The sequence below is a fragment of the Muntiacus reevesi genome, chromosome 10, assembly GCF_963930625.1.
Source record: "Muntiacus reevesi chromosome 10, mMunRee1.1, whole genome shotgun sequence".
NCBI classification, from domain to species: Eukaryota; Metazoa; Chordata; class Mammalia; order Artiodactyla; family Cervidae; genus Muntiacus; species Muntiacus reevesi.
In genome coordinates, this window is record NC_089258.1 from 64,118,847 (window position 1) to 64,138,582 (window position 19,736).

At 34.9% G+C, this 19,736-nt stretch overlaps 1 protein-coding gene across 1 annotated transcript in view; it reads left to right on the plus strand.

The window, feature by feature from the left end:
- Window positions 1-19,736, plus strand: part of SGCZ (sarcoglycan zeta) — a 722,641-nt gene that overhangs the window by 540,600 nt on the left and 162,305 nt on the right. Inside the window, exon 3 of the mRNA XM_065947181.1 lies at window positions 7,653-7,754. Within this exon, the coding sequence (XP_065803253.1) occupies window positions 7,653-7,754 (102 nt within the window). The remainder of the gene's footprint in view (window positions 1-7,652; window positions 7,755-19,736) is intronic.

Consider the following 19,736-nt stretch of genomic DNA (forward strand, 5'->3'; position numbering starts at 1 on the left):
CTCATACAAGTTGATATACACAGGGAATATCATTAGATACTCAATTCCATATAAAATATGTATTTATCTTCCTTCCTAATCACATTTTTGAAATGTATGATGCTAGTAATTTGCAAGATATTTTTTTTAACTTATCCAAAAAGTGTCTAAAATCTATATGTAATTGCCTCCTGGATTCTTTCACCTTTCTTTGAAAAGATTTTTAATGTAAATAATTAATCATATACCATATTTTCTGTGTTATTTAATGATCATATCGTTTTTTAAAACTTTTCTCTGTTCCATGTAAACACACTCATTTATTGACAATTATGTTTGCCTGTTAGGAGTAATTCAGATTCTGAGAATGGCCACCATCTAAGGACACCTTCTAATACCAGACAGACAAGGGTCTTAAAAACTATGTGAGATAGGACAGAGTGAATTATTGTCAGATGATTGCAAAGTTATGGTTGTGGATTTTAAATTCAACATAACATGGCTATTAATATTCTCTTAGTTAACCTTCATATCTATGATTTATTTTAAAGACAGTTTCTTATAATAAACTCCAAAAAAAATACTTCTGAATAAAAAATCAAGTGTGTGAAATCAAGTGTGTGAAAATTGTAATAAAGATGGCTTTGAAGTCTCTAAATCAAAAAATAAAGTGTGTGAAAATTGTAATAAAGATAGCTTTGCAGTCTCTAAATGCAAATCGTATGACCCTTGAATGATGGGTAAGAGTATTAAGAAGAGATGAGGATGAAGATCAATTCAAACAAAATATTTGAATCAGGAAATTTAAAAGGCTGAGTAATATTTCAGTGTGTGTGAGAGAGAGAGAGAGCAAGAGAGAGAGAGTTTCCTTATCCATTCATCTCACAGTGAGCACTTAGGTGTTTCCATATCTTGAATAGCATAAATAATGCTGCAACTGTAGACTTTCAGATATAAAATAAGTCACTGAGCTGTGACATAAGGAAGAGATCCAATAATATTATAACAACTTTGCATGGTGACCGGATGGCAACTGGTCTTATCGTGGTGATCATTTTATAATGTATAGAAATATTGAAACATTATGTTGCACACATGAAGCTAATATCAGTATAATATTTTATGTTATTTGTAACCCAGTTTTTAAAAAAGAAATTAAAATGACAAGACAGAACTTTTTGAAAAATTTTAGCTTTATAGTTTAGTAGATAAAGAGTGGATGATGATGAGAAAAGAATAATCTGAAAAACAAAGAATTATGGAGACACTCCAAGGGTGTTGAAAATCACTCCACAGAAGAAGCTTAAGATGCAGCAAGAGAAACAAGGTACCACCTTATTCCAGTCTGAATGGTCATCATCAAAAAGTCTACAAACAATAAATGCTGGAGAAAGTGTGGAGAAAAGGGAACCTTCCTGCACCATTGAAAACTGAAAACTGATAACTAATACATCCACTGTGGAAAACAATATGAAGAGTCCTTAAAAAAAAAAAAAAAACTAGGAATAAATCTACCACATGACCCAGCAATCCCGCTACTGGGCATATACTTTGAGAAAACCACACCTTTAAAAGACACATGTACCAGTGTTCATTAGAGCAATATTTATAATAGGACGTGGAAACAACTGAGATGTCATTGACAGATAAATGGATAAAGATGTTGTGGTATAATTATACAATGAAATATTACTCAGCTGTAAAGAAGAACTAATTTGAGTCAGTTGTAGTGAGGTGGATGAATCTAGAGCCTCTTAAAGAGAGTGAAGTCAGAAAGGGAAAAACAAGTATCATATATAAATGCATCAATATGTAATCTAGAAAAATGGTCCTCATGAACCTAGTAGAGAAATGAGTTGTGGACACATTAGGGAAAGATGGGGGTGGGACGGACTGGGAAAGTAGATTGACATATATTCACTATCATGTGTAAGACAGACAGTTAGTGGGAAGTTGCTAAATAACACAGGAAGTCAGCCTGGTGCCCTGTGATGACCTACCGGGGCAGGATGGGCTAAGGAGAAGAAGAGCAAGGGAAGGAATTTATATATGTAATTATGACTGAACTGAATTGTTGTACAGCAGAAAGCAATAAAAAGTTATAAAGCAATTTCCACCAATTAAAAAAAATTTTTAAAAGATACAGTAGGAGAGATGCTTTTTTGATATTATTCCTTAACACAAAAGTGATAATATTTATAATGGATTATTTAGAAAGCACATTAAATATTTAAAAGGAATGGCATAAATCTATATAATCCAAGGGTTTAGATGATGTAAAGAGTAATTCAATAAAATAACAGTGTAAACAATGTTAAGTTTACACTCCAAACAGTGCAAGTATGAAGGCAATTACCAGGTTGGAGATGATTGCCCTTGGGAATAGAAAGGAAAAAATGAAAAATGGGAGAGGTAGATTAAAGAACATAGGTTCAATAGAGATTAATTATATTTATTATCATCATAGTATTAATTTAAATAAACTACAGGGAATAACTATCAAGAATATGCTAGATCCAGGATCAAGGCATTTACATATTATCTTGTTAAATTGCTACAACATCCACATAAGGAAAACTATTGTTTTCTGATTCTTATAGAAAATGATTTAGGTTTAGATAAAGAATATGCCAAAGTCAACAGTTAGTAAATAATAATCACATTTCAAATCCAAGCTATCCTACTATAGATTATAACTATAATGATGATAAAGTTTAATGTATTTAATGTCTGCTGAAGTTCAAAGATAATCCCTTGAAAGTAAACAATATGAATTTTTATAATAATATTAGATAAAATTTCAAATAAAATGTAATAATGGTTAAAACTTTTGAGTGCTTCTACGTATATATAGAACTCATAAGATAAACATGATTTTAATCAGTATACACCGTCATGGCATCCTTACTATAAACTCATAGCTAAATATTATTCCTTTTACATATAACAAAATTAACATGCAAAATAGTGAGTTAAATTGTTTAAGCTTACACAGGATGAAGATAGCAGAGCCAAGGTTGGGGTCTATACTATAAGTGCATCAGATTCTGTTATTTTCTGGTGTTTTGGCAATGTCAGTCTTGACAGGAAATCCAGAAATTATTTTCTCCCTTTAGATTTGTAAGGGACCAGGAATACAGTAAATCAAGAAGCTATACTGACAGTAGGAATAAATACACTTTTCCAATTCTCCTACGTAAGAGAAACCAGATTATTTCATCATCTCATAATTTATTGGTGGACTTGGTATGTGAATGTGAATATCAGGTTAATTATACAGTAACTATATATTATACAGTTTCATGTATTTTATAACTACATGTAAATAATGTAGAGAAACTTACAAGAAAAAGGCTAATGAACATAGTGGAGCAAGGTTAGATTCACAACACTAAACTATGGTAACAGTTCTACATTTACACAGGGAAGTTCCATTTCATCAAATTTAAATGAAATATATCTATATTCCCCCAAATTGCGTGTTATATAGAAAGATAACACTGAGCTTAAGATTCAAAACTTCCCCAAATTAAGTATGCATACAATATACATAATATCACCTTTAATTTGGATATCTAGTTCTTTTATTTTAGACATCTTATGAAAACATTTTTTAAGAATAATATTGAACTGTGAATTATATTCATGATAGAATTTGTTTCTATTGCTCTGAGATAGTCTCAGTTCAGTTCAGTCACTCAGTTGTGTCCAACTCTGCAACCACATGGACTATAGCACACCAGGCCTCCCTGTCCATCACCAACTCCCAGAGCTAACTCAAACTCATGTCCATCAAGTTGGTGATGCCATTCAGCCATCTTATCCTCTGTTGTCCCCATCTCCTCCTGCCCTCAATCTTTCCCAGCATCAGGGTCTTTTCCAATGAGTCAACTCTTCGCGTGAGGTGGCCAAAGTGTTGGAGTTTCAGCTTCAGCATCAGTCCTTCCAATGCATATTCAGGACTGATTTCCTTTAGGAAGGACTGGTTGGATCTCCTTGCAGTCCAAGAGACTCTCGAGAGTCTTCTCCAACACCACAGTTCAAAAGCATCAATTCTTCAGTGCTCAGTTTTCTTTATAGTCCAACTCTCACATCCATATATGACTACTGGAGAAACAATAACTTTGACTAGATGGACCTTTGTTGGCAAAGTAATGTCTCTGCTTTTTATTATGCTGTCTAGGTTGGTCATAACTTTCCTTCCAAGGAGAAAGCATCTTTTAATCTCATGGCTGCAGTCACCATCTGTAGTGATTTTGGAGCCCCCCCAAAATAAAGTCTGTCACTGTTTCTACTGTTTCCCCATCTATTTGCCATGGAGTGATGGGACCAGATGCCATGATCTTAGTTTTCTGAATGTTGAGCTTTAAGCCAACTTTTTCATTCTCCTCTTTCACTTTCATCAAGAGGCTCTTTAGTTCTTCTTTGATCTCTGTCATAAGGGTGGTGTCATCTGCATATCTGAGGTTATTGATATTTCTCCCAGCAATCTTGATTCCAGCTTGTGCTTCATCCAACCCAGTGTTTCTCATGATGTACTCTGCATATAAGTTAAATAAGCAGAGTGACAATATACAGCCTTGATGTACTTCTTTCCTGATTTGGAACCAGTCTGTTGTTCCAAGTCCAGTTCTAACTGTTGCTTCCTGACCTGCATACAAATTTCTCAAGAAGCAGGTCAGGTGGTCAGATATTCCCATCTGTTTAAGAATTTTCCAGACTTTGTTGTGGTCCATGCAGTCAAAGGCTTTGGCATAGTCAATAAAGCAGAAGTAGATGTTTTTCTGGAACTCTCTTCCTTTTTTGATAATCCAACGGATGTTGGCAATTAGATCTCTGGTTCCTCTGCCTTTTCTAAATCCAGTTTGAACATCTGTAAGTTCACGGTTCATGTACTATTGAAGCCTGGCTTGAAGAATTTTGAGCATTATTTTGAATTTTGAGCTTGTGTGTGAGATGAGTACAATTGTATGGTAGTTTGAGCATTGTTTGGCATTGCCTTTCTTAGGGATTGGAATGAAAACTGACCTCTTCTAGTCCTGTGGCCACTGGTGAGTTTTCTAAATTTGCTGGCGTATTGAGATAGTCTTGCAGTTGCCTTAAACATTTGCAAAGCAACTTCATGGGAGCATTTCAGAACACTTCTTTCAGGTAGGCGTTTGAGAACATACCTGGACAACCACTGTGTGAGATTAACTCAAGAAAACCCTCTGAAACAAAACTATATTAGAAGGCCACATGTCACTATATGTACTACTATTTTAGTACTGAAAGAGTTCTGTCTCTAGTCTACTTCTGCAGCTTCTATGTCCTCTAGACCTTAACATGTCTGGAAATGTTCTCACCTTCAAGATCTGAAAATCTGAGTTTCCAATTTCTGATGACAAACCTGTCAGCATTTTTTGTATTTCTTAACCCCTATTGAACTTGATCACCCATTGATATTCTTTTTTATGTGCTATTTTTGTAGCCCAATCTTATTTTTCTGACTTTACATGTCTCTACTTAATAAGAAAAAATAATGCCATTTGAGGGACATTATTCTTTTGTTACTTTAGAACACCACATTCCTATGACTTTTTACCATTCCTATCTAATAAATCCTCAATTTAAAACTCTATCACTGTTAATTCTGACTATTTCTGTTGCACACTGGTCAAAACTCTTAAGAGTCAGTGAATGAATGACCCTATAACTAATATCTATATCAGGCACTTCAGTTTCAGAAGGGAAAGAGGATGTTATAAAACTGGTATAAATTAGTTCTGTCTCAGAGTTAAAAAAGTATGCCTGTTTTCTCATCAGAATTTGTCTTCAGTGATGCTTGAAATTTTCATGTTAAAAAAAAAATTAGTTCATTTCCCTATTAGGCATTTTCAGTGGCAGCTTGAAGTTCAAGCTGATAAAAAGTTCAAGCTCAAGAAGTGAATTCCTAGCCTTGTAAAAAAAAAAAAAAAAAAGAAGAAGTGAATTCCTTTGTTTGATCCAAAAGTTCACTCCAACCAGAATCAATTATTTTCTCCTTCTGTGAGAAGACTGAAATTTCTCCACCTCAAAATATTTCCATTTCTCTTCTTAGTGATTTTCTTTGTCTGAGTTAAAGGAAAAAGGCCTTCAGTTCTTATTCAAAATTCTATCCATTGTTCTACTATTTCATTGGCTTTCTTCCGAGGTCAGAACAGAGGTTAGAGGCTAAGACTATCTGAATCTCTTGCCTTTCCTCTTCTACTAATCCCAGCCTTCCAGAATATGAAGAATACATCTTTCCAACCTACAGACCTACTCATTATCTAAGAGTTTCTCCGTTGTTTTTACATACTTTTTTTTTCTCCCACATAAAACTTGCTCTTCCATCATGATAATGTCAAGCAAGACAAAGCAACTGTCGCTTCCCAGCCTGCTTTCTACAGATGTGTTGGTTGATGAATAAAATTCTGAATTGTGTAATACTTCTGGAAATATAGTTAGAAAGTTCAAAGCTGAACTTACTTCTGCCATTGAGCTTACAGATTTCCCTATTCCAATTGTAAAACTCACTACTTGTCCTTATATAGTCATGGCTGTAAATCCTTGGGTCAAGTGTAAATGGCCCCCTTTTCAGTATCTCAAGAAAAAATTAGTCACCAGATCTTGAAAGTTGCTCTTCCAACACACTCCTCTCACTTATTACAGAGTTGTGCATTATCACTGACACTCTAGGTAGCTCCACATAGTACTTCTACCAGATTTTCCTTAAAGTATAACTCTGATCATTTTAAAACATTGAGCTATTCAAGAACTTTTTATGTTCCTTCTCTTGGAGGCTGTTGTATCAATACATACAGATTCCTGAGCTTTAGATTCATGGCTTTCCTTTCTCTGACCTCAAAACGTTCTCCTAATTGTTTTCACTCATGATATTCCATTAGCCAGGTTGGATGGAATGCTATTTCCTGTTTGTGACCAGAATGGTCAGTTTATTCCTCTCTCTAGGGACATCTCTTGTTGAAAATCCGCGTTATTAAGGTCTTTATCACAGTCAGTCTCTTCCACGAGAAATGGTGTACTCTCCAACCAGATGTGAAATCTCCTTTCTTTGATTCCTATCAGTACTCTGTTCTTACTATTTTTATTTTTTGTTTCATAAATATTATTGGTGTCCTGTTTTATCATACTCATGGAGTATTATTTTCTAAAGAAAAGGACATAAGCGTTACCCATGATTAAAATACTGGAACACCATGCTTACTTACACTAGTCGATCATTAATTGCTTGTTCAAATGTGAGTATTTATAGTAGAAATATGTGTATAACTCTCATGTAAAATATCATTAGATCTCTCCGCAAAGTTGTTTTTAATAATCAGAAAGCAAGTATAATTATGCGTAATAAATAATTAAAAGTGTTGGTGCATGAAGAAAGTATAGGGTTTATTCACAGATGAGTCCTAGTCTCTGTTAGACTGGAAAGAAGCTACCAGGTCCTTTATACTCTTTTCCTGTTCATTTTAAACAGAGCCCACTGTATGCATGCCAACTGCTGCAATCATTCATTAAGTAGATTCAGCCTCTCATTTTCCTTAAATCATCACGGATTTGAGCTTACTGTTTTCTCAATTTAGGCCTAAGAAAATTATGGCCAGTTATTCATTCTCCAGTTAACCTAAAAGTGAACTATATTTCATTGCTTGTAGGATGGTATGGGAAATCTGAGAGTCACCAAGAAGGGAATCCGACTTGAAGGTATATCTGAGTTTCTACTTCCATTGTATGTGAAAGAAATTCATTCCCGAAAGGTATGTGATACTGGCTTTGGCTTACTGTAAAAGATAATTTAGAGGTTATGTTTTAGCTTGAAATAGGAAGACAAAAACCCCTTATCTCTTCAGTATGCTTTTAGTTACTCTATGCTAAGACTTATTTGAAGAAATCAAAACAATGAAACAATTGAAAAACCCGTGGAGAAGGTTAGTTTCAACCTGATAAATTAGAGAGCCTTTTTTAATTAAACTACAGTGTTGCTTTGTTAGTCTATAAAATGTGCCCTCTGACATTAAAAATCCAGTTATATTCATTCCAAAAGGGGCATTTAACATATTTTGAGTAATTTTTGCAAGAACCTTGGCTTTAATAAATGATTCTAATTCAATATATTAATGCATCTTTTCAGCTTTAATGGACATGCATTTTTAAAAAGAGGTGACAAAAAGTCTTAGTACAGAAATTAAATTTATTTCTGGATCTACATTATTTAAAACCAGTAAGAATATTTATTCTTTCAATGTGTATGTATGTGTGTGTGCTATGTGTATTTTACCACCTGGCAGCATGCTACAAATCAAAACATTATAGCTTACTTAGCATTGCTTATTTTGGCTTAAGTGTGTTATTTCTCAGAAGATAGTATCTTTGGTACATCAAAATCTCACTAGACTCTTTCAAATGAAATAGGCACTCCCCTGAGACAAGTGTGCATGTGTGGAAAGAAATGTAATAAAACAGAATAATTAGATTGTTATATAAAGTATGGAAAGATTATTAACCTTATTTCATAAATAGCAAAGTCTATTTTAGATTAGAATAATGTTTTAATATTATCAATATAATATATTAGCAAATGAGCTGCACAGTAAGCCAAAATTTTATAATTTGCTTCAAGGCTATTTTTTCCCTTAAATATCAAAGTGAACACAGAACAAAGGATTATTTTCTATAAAAATTCTAATTAGGATAATTATATTATGTTTAACTTTTATTTTGTTATATGTGAACCTGCAATGCTTTCTAATGTATTATACTATAGTGACTGCTACTCTGGGCATTGGAATTTTTTTATTAAAATTATTTTCTAGATTTTGGTCAGAGAATAAATAACAAAATAGATCCATATGCACACCTGACCTTACATGAATAAACAAGCAAAACCACTTAAATTTAAAAGTTTGGTGTTGTTCTTTTTTATTTTTATGAAAACTGAAAAAATAGCATGGTAACACATATTAGCATCTTCCCTTTGATTGGAAGTCATCACCACTCAGTTATTTTCTGATTCCTTCCTGTGTTTGGCACTATTAAATAATTTCATATTTGAAGAAATGCAAACTCATACATGAAAATAAAAAATAGTACTTAACATAGGACAAATGTGAGAGTCACCATAGGCAGGAACTTCTTTGAAAATATATCCTATTGATAAACACAGGGATGACCCCCCCCACAAAAAAAAATTTATTTTCAAAGCCATTTTAGATCAATTTGGAGTATTTTCCTTAGAGTATAGTTTAGATAAGGATTGTCAAGGTCCCTGTCGGTAGGAGGGTCATAAAGTTTACCTTCCCAGTAGGAAGATTTTAGAGAGTATAGCAACAGGTGTAAACAAGGATTTTCCGAAGAACCTGCAATGTATGTTCACTCCATCTGTGGACCAAATAAGAAGGAATTTACTCTTATAGCATTTAAATGCGAGGTAGCGACAGATGGGCTTTCTAACCTTTATCCCTGGGAAAGTTCACAAGCATTTCTAAAGCCCACCATATTGACTGAAATCTGTATGCTCCCTTTCCCATCCCCAGTCCTGGCGCTTCTCCTCTCATTATCCTTTGCCTCTCAGTACCTGTGAAGTGCGGTACCGCCCAGGCAGGAGGGAGCGTGTTCCATTAGCAGTCAGACTGGAGGTCTGGTTTGAGAGCAAAAAAGACTCATTTACTCCTTGAAAATGGCTCTACCCATATGCCACAAAAATAAATATTTAAACTAAGGAGGAAAATGTATCTTTTATAAGCAGGCTCCACATTAAGACTCTCTTACCCTGAACACATGCAGTTGTTTTTTCTCTGCCGTAAAGTTTATTCACTGTTTTAAAAAGTCAGCCACAATGTTCCTGAGCCTTCATTTTCTCGTTAATAATATGAGTTTGGTAGAAACTGATCGAAATGCCTAATTCTTAGGTTAAAAAAGAACACAAAGTAGTAATACTTGTAGAGATGAGATTTTACATCATTTTTAAATTCCACTGTACATTTCAATCTTTCTACACATTTTCATATATTCAAATGTTTTTATGATAAAGTGTCAAAGTTCCTGTAGGTAAGATAAGAAAATCTAACAAATTCAAAATGTAATTATGAAAATTCAACTAAGTGAGAAAAATAGAAGTGTACTACAATTTTGATTTGTGCAAATTTTGTTCCTGCAATTTTGATTTGTGTGTATTTATGTGTGTATGTGCTTTCCTGCACTAATGCCAGTGGATTGCCATCTTTATATTTAGCCAGTATTCCACTTTGAAATTTATTTTCTAGTTATGTAGTTATTTAATCCTGTAGAAAAACAGTACATTTCTATTGTTCAGAAAGTGCAGTTGCCCATAGACATAAGCACCTAACCTCCTACCTTAATAAATCATGGGCTGGTTCTACCCTCAAGCTCACGGGCCCTGTGCTCACCACCAAAATTCTATAGACATTTGAAGTTCTGTTATTACCCAATGAAGTTTACTCCCTTCTTCATGCTTTTAAGAAAACAACGTTTTAAAGTGGTTGATCATATTAGCACACACAGAAAAGCATGTTGTGTGTTTAAAATATCTTAGAATTCAATGCATCTTCAAAATTGACATTATTTTCATAGAGTACGTACTCAATTGGACATTTGTGAGGTTAAGTGTATAGTTTTCTTTGGGTACAAAATATTCAAAGATATGGAATTGACCTTATATATAATATTCTGAATGGGACTTTAATGAATGCAGTCTAACATTAGGTTAAATATTTAAATTATCAGAAATTTAAGACTTGTATCACCAACTTTTTAATGTAATTTAAATGTTTCTCAAGATTTCAAAAATTCAGAGTACTGAGATGGCTAAACTATCTACATTTTGCCAATTCCTACTGGAAGAAAACTTGCATCATGAGTTCTCTAGGGCAATTTTAAATATTGTCCAACTTCACTGTTTGAGCAAACTCAGGGAGACAGTGATGGACAGAGAAGTCTGGCGTGCTGCAATTCATGGTGTTAGACCCGACTTACTGACTGAACAACAGCAACAATAACTTCATTTGATTTTAGCTGAACACCTCTCTTAGTTTTTTGTTTATTTCCTGTTTAAGGATCCTCAGTTAAGCTGTTACCTCACCACTGCCCCCAACCCCAGCATCGTGCGTAACAGGCTAATACTTGTGTCGGGAAAACTACCAGTTAATTCCAATCCCAGTAACTCCACAGCAAAGCAGACACATTTGCATTTTTCAGGATACCTGCATTAGCAGATCTGTGAGCAGGGTTCCACCTTCCCTTTGCTTCCAGTCATTTCATTTTGCTTTGAAGCTCCAATGTTGACTGGGTTCTTGGATGCAATCAGTTTTTTACCTCCTGTGTTTAGTTCTTTAGAGGGTTCAGACACAAAGCCGTGGGGCCGGGCACGTTCACCAAACCTCTCTCCTGCTTACACAGCATGATACTCTCCTGACCCTGCACTCCTCAGCTGCCCTGGAGAATCTCCACTATTCAGGTTCCTTTCTCCCCTGCAAAACCAATCTATACAAACAGATACCTGTAAGCTTCTATAATCTTTTTGTTATTAGCATTCTTATCACTGTTATTTCACATTCACATGTTTAATGCAGATGGGGTTTATTATTTTACTCTAGTGTCTTTATTCAAGTTTAATCAGTTCAGTTCAGTCACTCAGCCGTGTCCGACTCTTTGCAGCCCCAGGAACTGCAGCACGCCAGGCCTCCCTGTCCATCACCAACTCCCAGAATGCACCCAAACCCATATCCATCGAGTCGGTGATGCCATCCAACCATCTCCTCTATCATCCCCTTCTCCTGCCCCCAATCCCTCCCAGCATCAGAGTCTTTTCAAATGAGTCAACTCTTCGCATGAGGTGGTCAAAGTATTGGAGTTTGAGCTTTAGCATCAGTCCTTCCAATGAATATTTAGGACTGATCTCCTTTAGGATGGACTGGTTGGATCTCCTTGCAGTCCAAGGGACTCTCAAGAGTCTTCTCCACACCATAGTTCAAAAGCATCAATTCTTCAGTGCTCAGCTTTCTTTATAGTCCAACTCTCACATCCATACATGACCACTGGAAAAACCATAGCCTTGACTAGATGGACCTTTGTTGGCAAAGTAATGTCTCTCCTTTTTAATATGCTGTCTAGGTTGGTCATAACTTTCCTTCCAAGGAGTAAGTGTCTTTTAATTTCATTGCGGCAGTCACCATCTGCAGTGATTTTGGAAATACACACAAATTGTCCCAAAATCTTTACACTTAGAAAAAAAAAAACAGTTAACATTTGGTGAATATTACAACAGTTATGTGTAGATTTGCACAAATGAAAAGATAAATATATAGAGAGAGACATGTACCTGCTATTTATAATTAGTATATTATACATAATTAAATAGAAGAAATAAACAGAAACAAATTGGAAAGAATTGCTGACCTTAAATATTTTTTCACTATGAGAAAGGTGTTTTTCTAAACTTATCCTTATGGTTAAGAATAAAAGATGATGAATACCATTAGGAAGCTGGATGCATTAGCCCCATGTTTTAATTTCAGACAGTGTTCATTAACTCCCTGCCGTGTGATTTGAGGTGATTAGCTTTCCTCCAATTTGTCTTCACCCCTATTCATTTTGAGGATTTTTAAAATAATTATATACTTAAATTTGTCAGGGTTCATAATATTTACATTCTGTTCTGCTAGTTTAATTGCCTTGGCACTTTGGTCTTAATTTTACATACAGATGGCTGTCAGTCTCACCACCAGTCCTTCTTTTATTATGGATTATCCAGGATTGATTTTACTATTCAAATCATTCTTCCTTACTTGTATTTCATTGTTAATTTGTTATGTTTGTTTGTTTGCTGTTCCTTGAAATATTTGACGTGAAATGTTTCTGTTGTCTTTATTCTTTTCTGGAATATTATTAATGGTTCATCTCTTCTTTTCCTGTTACCTCATTGCTCTATAAAATTCTAGCACCAGATATTGCCATTAAAAGTCTCAGGAAAGTCTGGCATTTTTCTCCTGTTGATGCCAGACATGTTCTGCCTGGATGCCTGATACATTTTTGCCATTTCACTTTCATTTCAGCGACCTTTTCTATATTGTATTACTCAATATCATTCAGTTCCATTTGTTGAGGTCTTCAGAGAAAGCAATAATTCTTATGATCTTTTTTATCCTCTGCAGCTATCATGATTTCTCTAATTATTTTAAACTTTGTATGTTTTCTCTGATAGAAGTAAGTTATTACCTAGAGCCTTTCTTCTATGCCATTAGTTTATTTTTTTCCATTAGTTTATTTTTTTCCGTATTAATTTCGCCTTTGCTCTAATTCATGCATTTTATTTATAAGGATGTTGTCTTGTCAGAATTTGCCTTAGGTCCACAGTCTTTTAAATCTTTATGAGTCATTGTGTTTGAGCTCCAGTTTTATTAAAATCAAAAGTTTTAAATACTAAAACTTAAGGCACTTTCCTTACCTAATTTGCATTATTCCTAATGAGCCTCTACCACATTTGGGGTAGAGAATTACTGTCTAGCAGCTTTGTTTGTTTCCCTGGAGACTGATGATGGGAAGGGGCAGCCAAACTGTGAGTAAATGCCTGTATCAACCAGACTTGGACTATACTAGTTCCATGGGACTTCGTGGCCCTTTCTGCCTCTGTAGATGTCTTCCAAAGGCATAGACAGTCTCTTATTTTTTATTTATTTATTTTTTTTTGCAGTACTGTCTACCACCTTCTTTTCTCTTTCCAAATTAGTTGATTTGGGTTAAACTTTTCTTTATATTTTCAGAATATATCAACATTCCTCCATTTCTTCTGGGATATGGGTGAAAATAGGTCAGGGAGGCATACTATATGCTGCTATGAAGTAATCTTTCTTTCCTTGGCTTTCAGTTTTTCACGTTCATAACATACGTTTGTATCAATAAATTATTGGCTATTCCAGTAAAATTTTATTTTTAAAAGAAATAGTTATCATTTTATTTGTTTGGTAGTGAGAGAGTTTTTGAGACTTTTCTATTTTGATGTATCCTATTAGGTAGGATCCTTCCTCCATCCCTCTTTCCTTCCCTTTTTTTTTTTTTTTTTTCTTCCTTTCTGTTTCTGTTTCTTTCTCTTTCTTTCTCTCTCCCATCCTTCTTTGCTTCCTATGTTCATTTCCTCATAACCGATGGCCCCCAGCACCATAATTTGAATACTCCATTTTCCCCATCACTGATTAAATGCAACTTTCCTGATATACTACATTACTAAACGTGCATAGATTTACTTCTGGTCCCTCTACCTGTTCTATCAATATATTTCTACTAAAACTAAACTGTAACTTTAAGGAACTGTTACAGCAAATTCTGTGTTATTGCTCTTTTTCAAAACCTTTTGACTATTATGCATTTTCTCTTCCAAATGAATTTATTAATCAGCTGTCACGTTTCATAAAAATTCCAGTTGGAAACTTAACTATGGCTACATTTAATTTGGTAAAATTGACATCTAAAGTTCTAAGATTTTTCTGTCGAAGAATATGGCTTCCCTCCTGAAATTTTTTTTTTTTGAGAACTTATTTTGTGTTGCTCAAAAACATTCTTTAACATTCTTTTTCATATAAGCATTGCAAGTTTCTTATCAATCACTCTATGGTTCATATTGCATATGGGAATGAGTTTCCCATTACCTCTTCCTTTGCCTTTGTGCTGGGAGAAAAGCTGTGCCTTTTGGTGTTGTGAATGTCAGTTGGCCATTTTCTTGATTTTTTTTCATTTCTATTGTATTTCAAATCATTTTTGTGGCTGTTCAGACAGTTAATGGATTTTAATACAAGTTAACATTCAGCATAGAGTAGATTTCTGAAGTCCAGTTCCTGGTTTCAAATCCTGTCTCTTACTTAGTAGTTGAGGCTAGTTACCTTGTTTAGCCTCTTTGTGTCTTTCTTTTGTCATCTGAAAAATAAAGTTCATAGTAACCCTAATATTTTTAGAGACTAGATAGAGTATTGTGGTTATTGTTAGTAGAGATAAAATAGGTATAGCCTTTACCACAGAATATAACATAAGGAATAGTATTACTTATTATTTTTAATGAAAGCCATATACTATACTAAATGCTTTGCATATTTTCACTTATTTAATCCTTACTATGTGATGAGGATAATGAGTAAAAACAGTATATTTAGAAGTAACCACTTAAGGATTTGCTAATGCATTGCAAATGGGATGTGGGAATAAGAGAGATCCTAGTATAATGTCAAGGTTTTTTGCTCTGAGTAGTCACTGTTAACCAATTTGGGGCACAGCAGGGAGTGGCTGAAGATTTTGAGCACAATTTTGGAGCTATTACTTTTGCCTACTAGAAGAGCAGGCAATTCAAGTTAGCAAGATATCTGAGTGTGTATTTCATGTTGAGGTATAACCTAGAGACTCAAATTAGAGACATTTTAATATAAATATTAATATCCATAGCTATTATTATCTAATTTAAATACATGAGATCAGTCAAGAGTATCAGTGAATGTGGATAGAATATTGGATATTCTGTCTACATTCACTATAACTCTTTACCCCAATATTGAAGAGTTTAGAAGAGGTGTAAGACACAACCACAGGCTAAAAGGGGAGACTGGTGATGTAGGAAGAAAACCAAGAGTATGGTATCCTGAAAGGAAAGAGGGTGATAGAATGCAGAACTGTTTCTGATGGGTCAGTTAACATGAAATCTGAAAATCCATCATTCTCTTACTAACTTGTTCAGAAATCACTGTTTTTTTCTCCATATTTTTAGATATTTATCAATGTAATATTTATTATTTCTTAATTAATATATTCAGCGAATTCCATGTAAAGATATCTAAATGTCAAAGCAACAACCTTGTGAGGTGAGCAGAGCAGATAACTTTATTCCCATTTTGCAGATACTTTACCTCAAGACTAAGAGAATTTAAATGAGATGTTTAAGGTCTGAGGACTCAAAAGTGAACCAGAATTCACATCTCAAGTCACTGCTTTTTGTTTTAGCCACCTAGTTTTTGTAAAAGTTTCTTCTACAGATGTTTCTATAAATTGTAGACCTGCTATTCTAAATAAATAATTGCTGTAAATATTTACAGTCTGACAGCACTAGAAATAATAGGACTTTAAGTTCCTCAGTATTTTTTTTCAATTGAAGTATAGTTGATTTACAAAGTTGTGTTAGTTTCAAGTGAACAGCAAGGTGAGTTACTTGTGCATATACATATATCCACTCTTTTTTTAGATTTTAGTACCATACAGGTCATTACAGGGTGTGAATAGAGTTCCTGTGCTATACAGTAGGTTCTTATTATTTATCCATTTTATATATAATAGTGTGCATATGTCAGTCCCTATCTCCCAAATTATCCTTCTCCCCGTTTCCCCCTTGGTACCCTTAAGCTTGTTTTTTATGTCTGTGACTCAGTTTGTTTTGTAAATAGATTGCTCAGTACCATTTTCTAAAATACCACATATAAGCAATATCATGTGATATTTGACTTTATCTGACTTACTTCATTCAGTATGACAGCCTCTGAGTTCATCCATGTTGCTGCAAATGACACTCTTTCATTCTTTATATGGCTAAGTAATATTCCATTGTGTGTGTGTGTGTGTGTGTGTGTGTGTACACCACATCTTCTTTATCCATTCCTCCATTGATGGCCATTTAGTTTGCTTCCATGTCCTGGCTGTTTTTAATAGTGCTGCAATGAACACTGGAGTGCATATATCTCTTCAAATTATGGTTTCCTCCAGATACATGCCCAGGAATAGGATTGCTGGACCATATGGTAGCTCTTTTTTTAGTATTTTAAAGACTCTCCAAACTGTTCTCCACAGTGGTTGTACCAATTTACTTTCATCAGTTTTGATGAACTTAAACCTTTTCTATTATATTTACCGAATATCTACAAATAATTCATCTGAGCCTCTTTATCAAGATTATGTTACATGCTAGTTAAGGAACACTAGTAGTGAATACAGAAAAGGTAACACATTTGTGCAGCTAATTGGTTTTTAATGTTTGTAAATTCAGAAATCTTTGTAAAATCCAGAAAAACCTGAGGAAAATAACTAAACATAAGGATAAAAATAGTTAAATACATTTTTAAGTGGTCCATACTTGTACCTCAACCATTTGTCAACTGATGAAAACACTGAAATCGGTAGTGTAACTACTGACTAGTGTTTAATATTCCTGAGCATTGAACTTTGCAGTTCACAAAACATTTTTATGCATATTAACTTACTTAATTCATACTGCTAAACAGGAGGAGATATTGTCTTCATTTGCAAATGGCAATTTAGCTGTCTCAAACTGCACAAAGAAAAATCTTAATCAGTTCAGTTCAGTTCAGGTGCTCAGTCGCGTCCGACTCTGCAACCCCATGAATCGCAGCACACCAGGCCACCCTGTCCATCACCAACTCCCGGAGTTTACTCAAACTCATGTCCGTCAAGTCAGCGATGCCTTCCAGCCATCTCATCCTCTGTCGTCCCCTTCTCCTCCTGCCCCCAATCCCTCCCAGCATCAGGGTCTTTTCCAGTGAGTCAACTCTTCACATGAGGTGGCCAGAGTATTGGAGTTTCAGCTTCAGCATCAGTCCTTCCAGTGAACACCCAGGACTGATCTCCTTTAGGATGGACTGGTTGGATCTCCTTGCAGTCCAAGGGACTCTCAAGAGTCTTCTCCAACACCACAGTTCAAAAGCATCAATTCTTTGGCGCTCAGCTTTCTTCACAGTCCAACTCTCACATCCATACATGACCACTGGAAAAACCATAGCCTTGACCAGATAGATCTTTGTTGGCAAAGTAATGTCTCTGCTTTTTAATATGCTGTCTAGGTTGGTCATGACTTTCCTTCCAAGGAGTGAGCGTCTTTTAATTTCATGACTGCAGTCACCATCTGCATTGATTTTGGAGTCCAAAAAAATGAAGTCCGACACTGTTTCCACTGTTTCCCCATCTATTTGCCATGAAGTGATGGGACCAGATGCCATGATCTTAGTTTTCTGAATGTTGAGCTTTAAGCCAACTTTTTCACTCTCCTCTTTCACTTTCATCAAGAGGCTCTTTAGTTCCTCTTCACTTTCTACATTAGGGTGGTGTCATCTGCATATCTGAGGTTATTGATATTTCTCCCAGCAATCCTGATTCCAGCTTGTGCTTCTTCCAGCCCAGCGTTTCTCATGATGTACTCTGCATATAAGTTAAATAAGCAGGGTGACAATGTACAGCCCTGACGTACTCCTTCTCCTATTTGGAACCAGTCTGTTGTTCCATGTCCAGTTCTGAACTGTTGCTTCTTGACCTGCATGTAGGTTTCTCAAGAGGCAGGTCAGGTGGTCTGGTATTCCCATCTCTTTCAGAATTTTCCACAGTTTATTGTGATCCACACAGTCAAAGGCTTTGGCATAGTCAATAAAGCAGAAGTTGGTGTTTTTCTGGAACTCTCTTGCTTTTTTGATGATCCAGTGGATGTTGGCAATTTGATCTCTGGTTCCTCTAACTTTTCTAAAATGGGCTTGAACATGTGGAAGTTCACGGTTCATGTATTTCTGAAGCCTGGCTTGTAGAATTTTGAGCATTACTTTACTAGCGTGTGAGATGAATGCAATTGTGTGGTAGTTTGAGCATTTTTTGGCATTGCCTTTCTTTGTGATTGGGATGAAAACTGACCTTTTCCAGTCCTGTGGCCACTGTTGCATTTTCCAAATTTGCTGGCATATTGAGTCCAGCACTTTCACAGCATTATATCTCAGGATTTGAAATAGCTCAACTGGAATTCCATCACTTCCACTAGGTTTGTTCGTAGTGATGCTTTCTAAGACCCACTTGACTTCACATTCCAGGATGTCTGGCTCTAGGTGAGTGATCACACCATTGTTATTATCTGGGCCGTGAAGATTTTTTTGTACAGTTCTTCTGTGTATTCTTGCCACCTCTTCTTAATATCTTCTGCTTCTGTTACGCCCATACCATTTCTGTCCTTTATCGAGCCCATGTTTTCATGAAATGTTCCCTTGGTATCTCTAATTTTCTTGAAGAGATCTCTAGTCTTTCCCATTCTGTTGTTTTCCTCTATTTCTTTGCATTGATCACTGAGGAAGGCTTTCTTATCTCTCCTTGCTTCTCTTTGGAACTCTGCATTCAAAGTCAATACATATTAACTTACTTAATTCATACTGCTAAACAGGAGGAGATATTGTCTTCATCTGCAGATGGCAATTTAGCTGTCTCAAACTGCACAAAGAGAAATCTTAATACTATGTCTCAAACCTAAATTCTCCATTCTGATTCTTACTTTTAAACAATTCATAAAAGTAAAAATTATTTCAGATTAAAGGAAGAATATTTATTAGGTAGCTCTATAAATAGTCTGATTTGACCACTGAAAAATTTTATTTGAAAGGAAAATTAAAACATTTAATATATAAGAAGATACACTAATCTGATTTAAACGTGTCTTATTGTCCAAAATAAGAAAAAAATTTTCTTTTTTACCAGGATAAAAAATTTTTAAAAACAATTCATAATATTCTATAAAATAAGTTTTTACATATTATTCAGGAAATCTATATTTCTATTTCTGTGTTTGGTGTGCTGATCTAGACCTACAGACGAAAGTATATGAATAATTTGAACACAGTGAACCTTGTTTAAAAATAAGACAAAAAATGCCACGGTAGGAAATCCTTGTTAAGCTAGGACACAGTTTGATGTTGCTAAATATATAAGTGTAG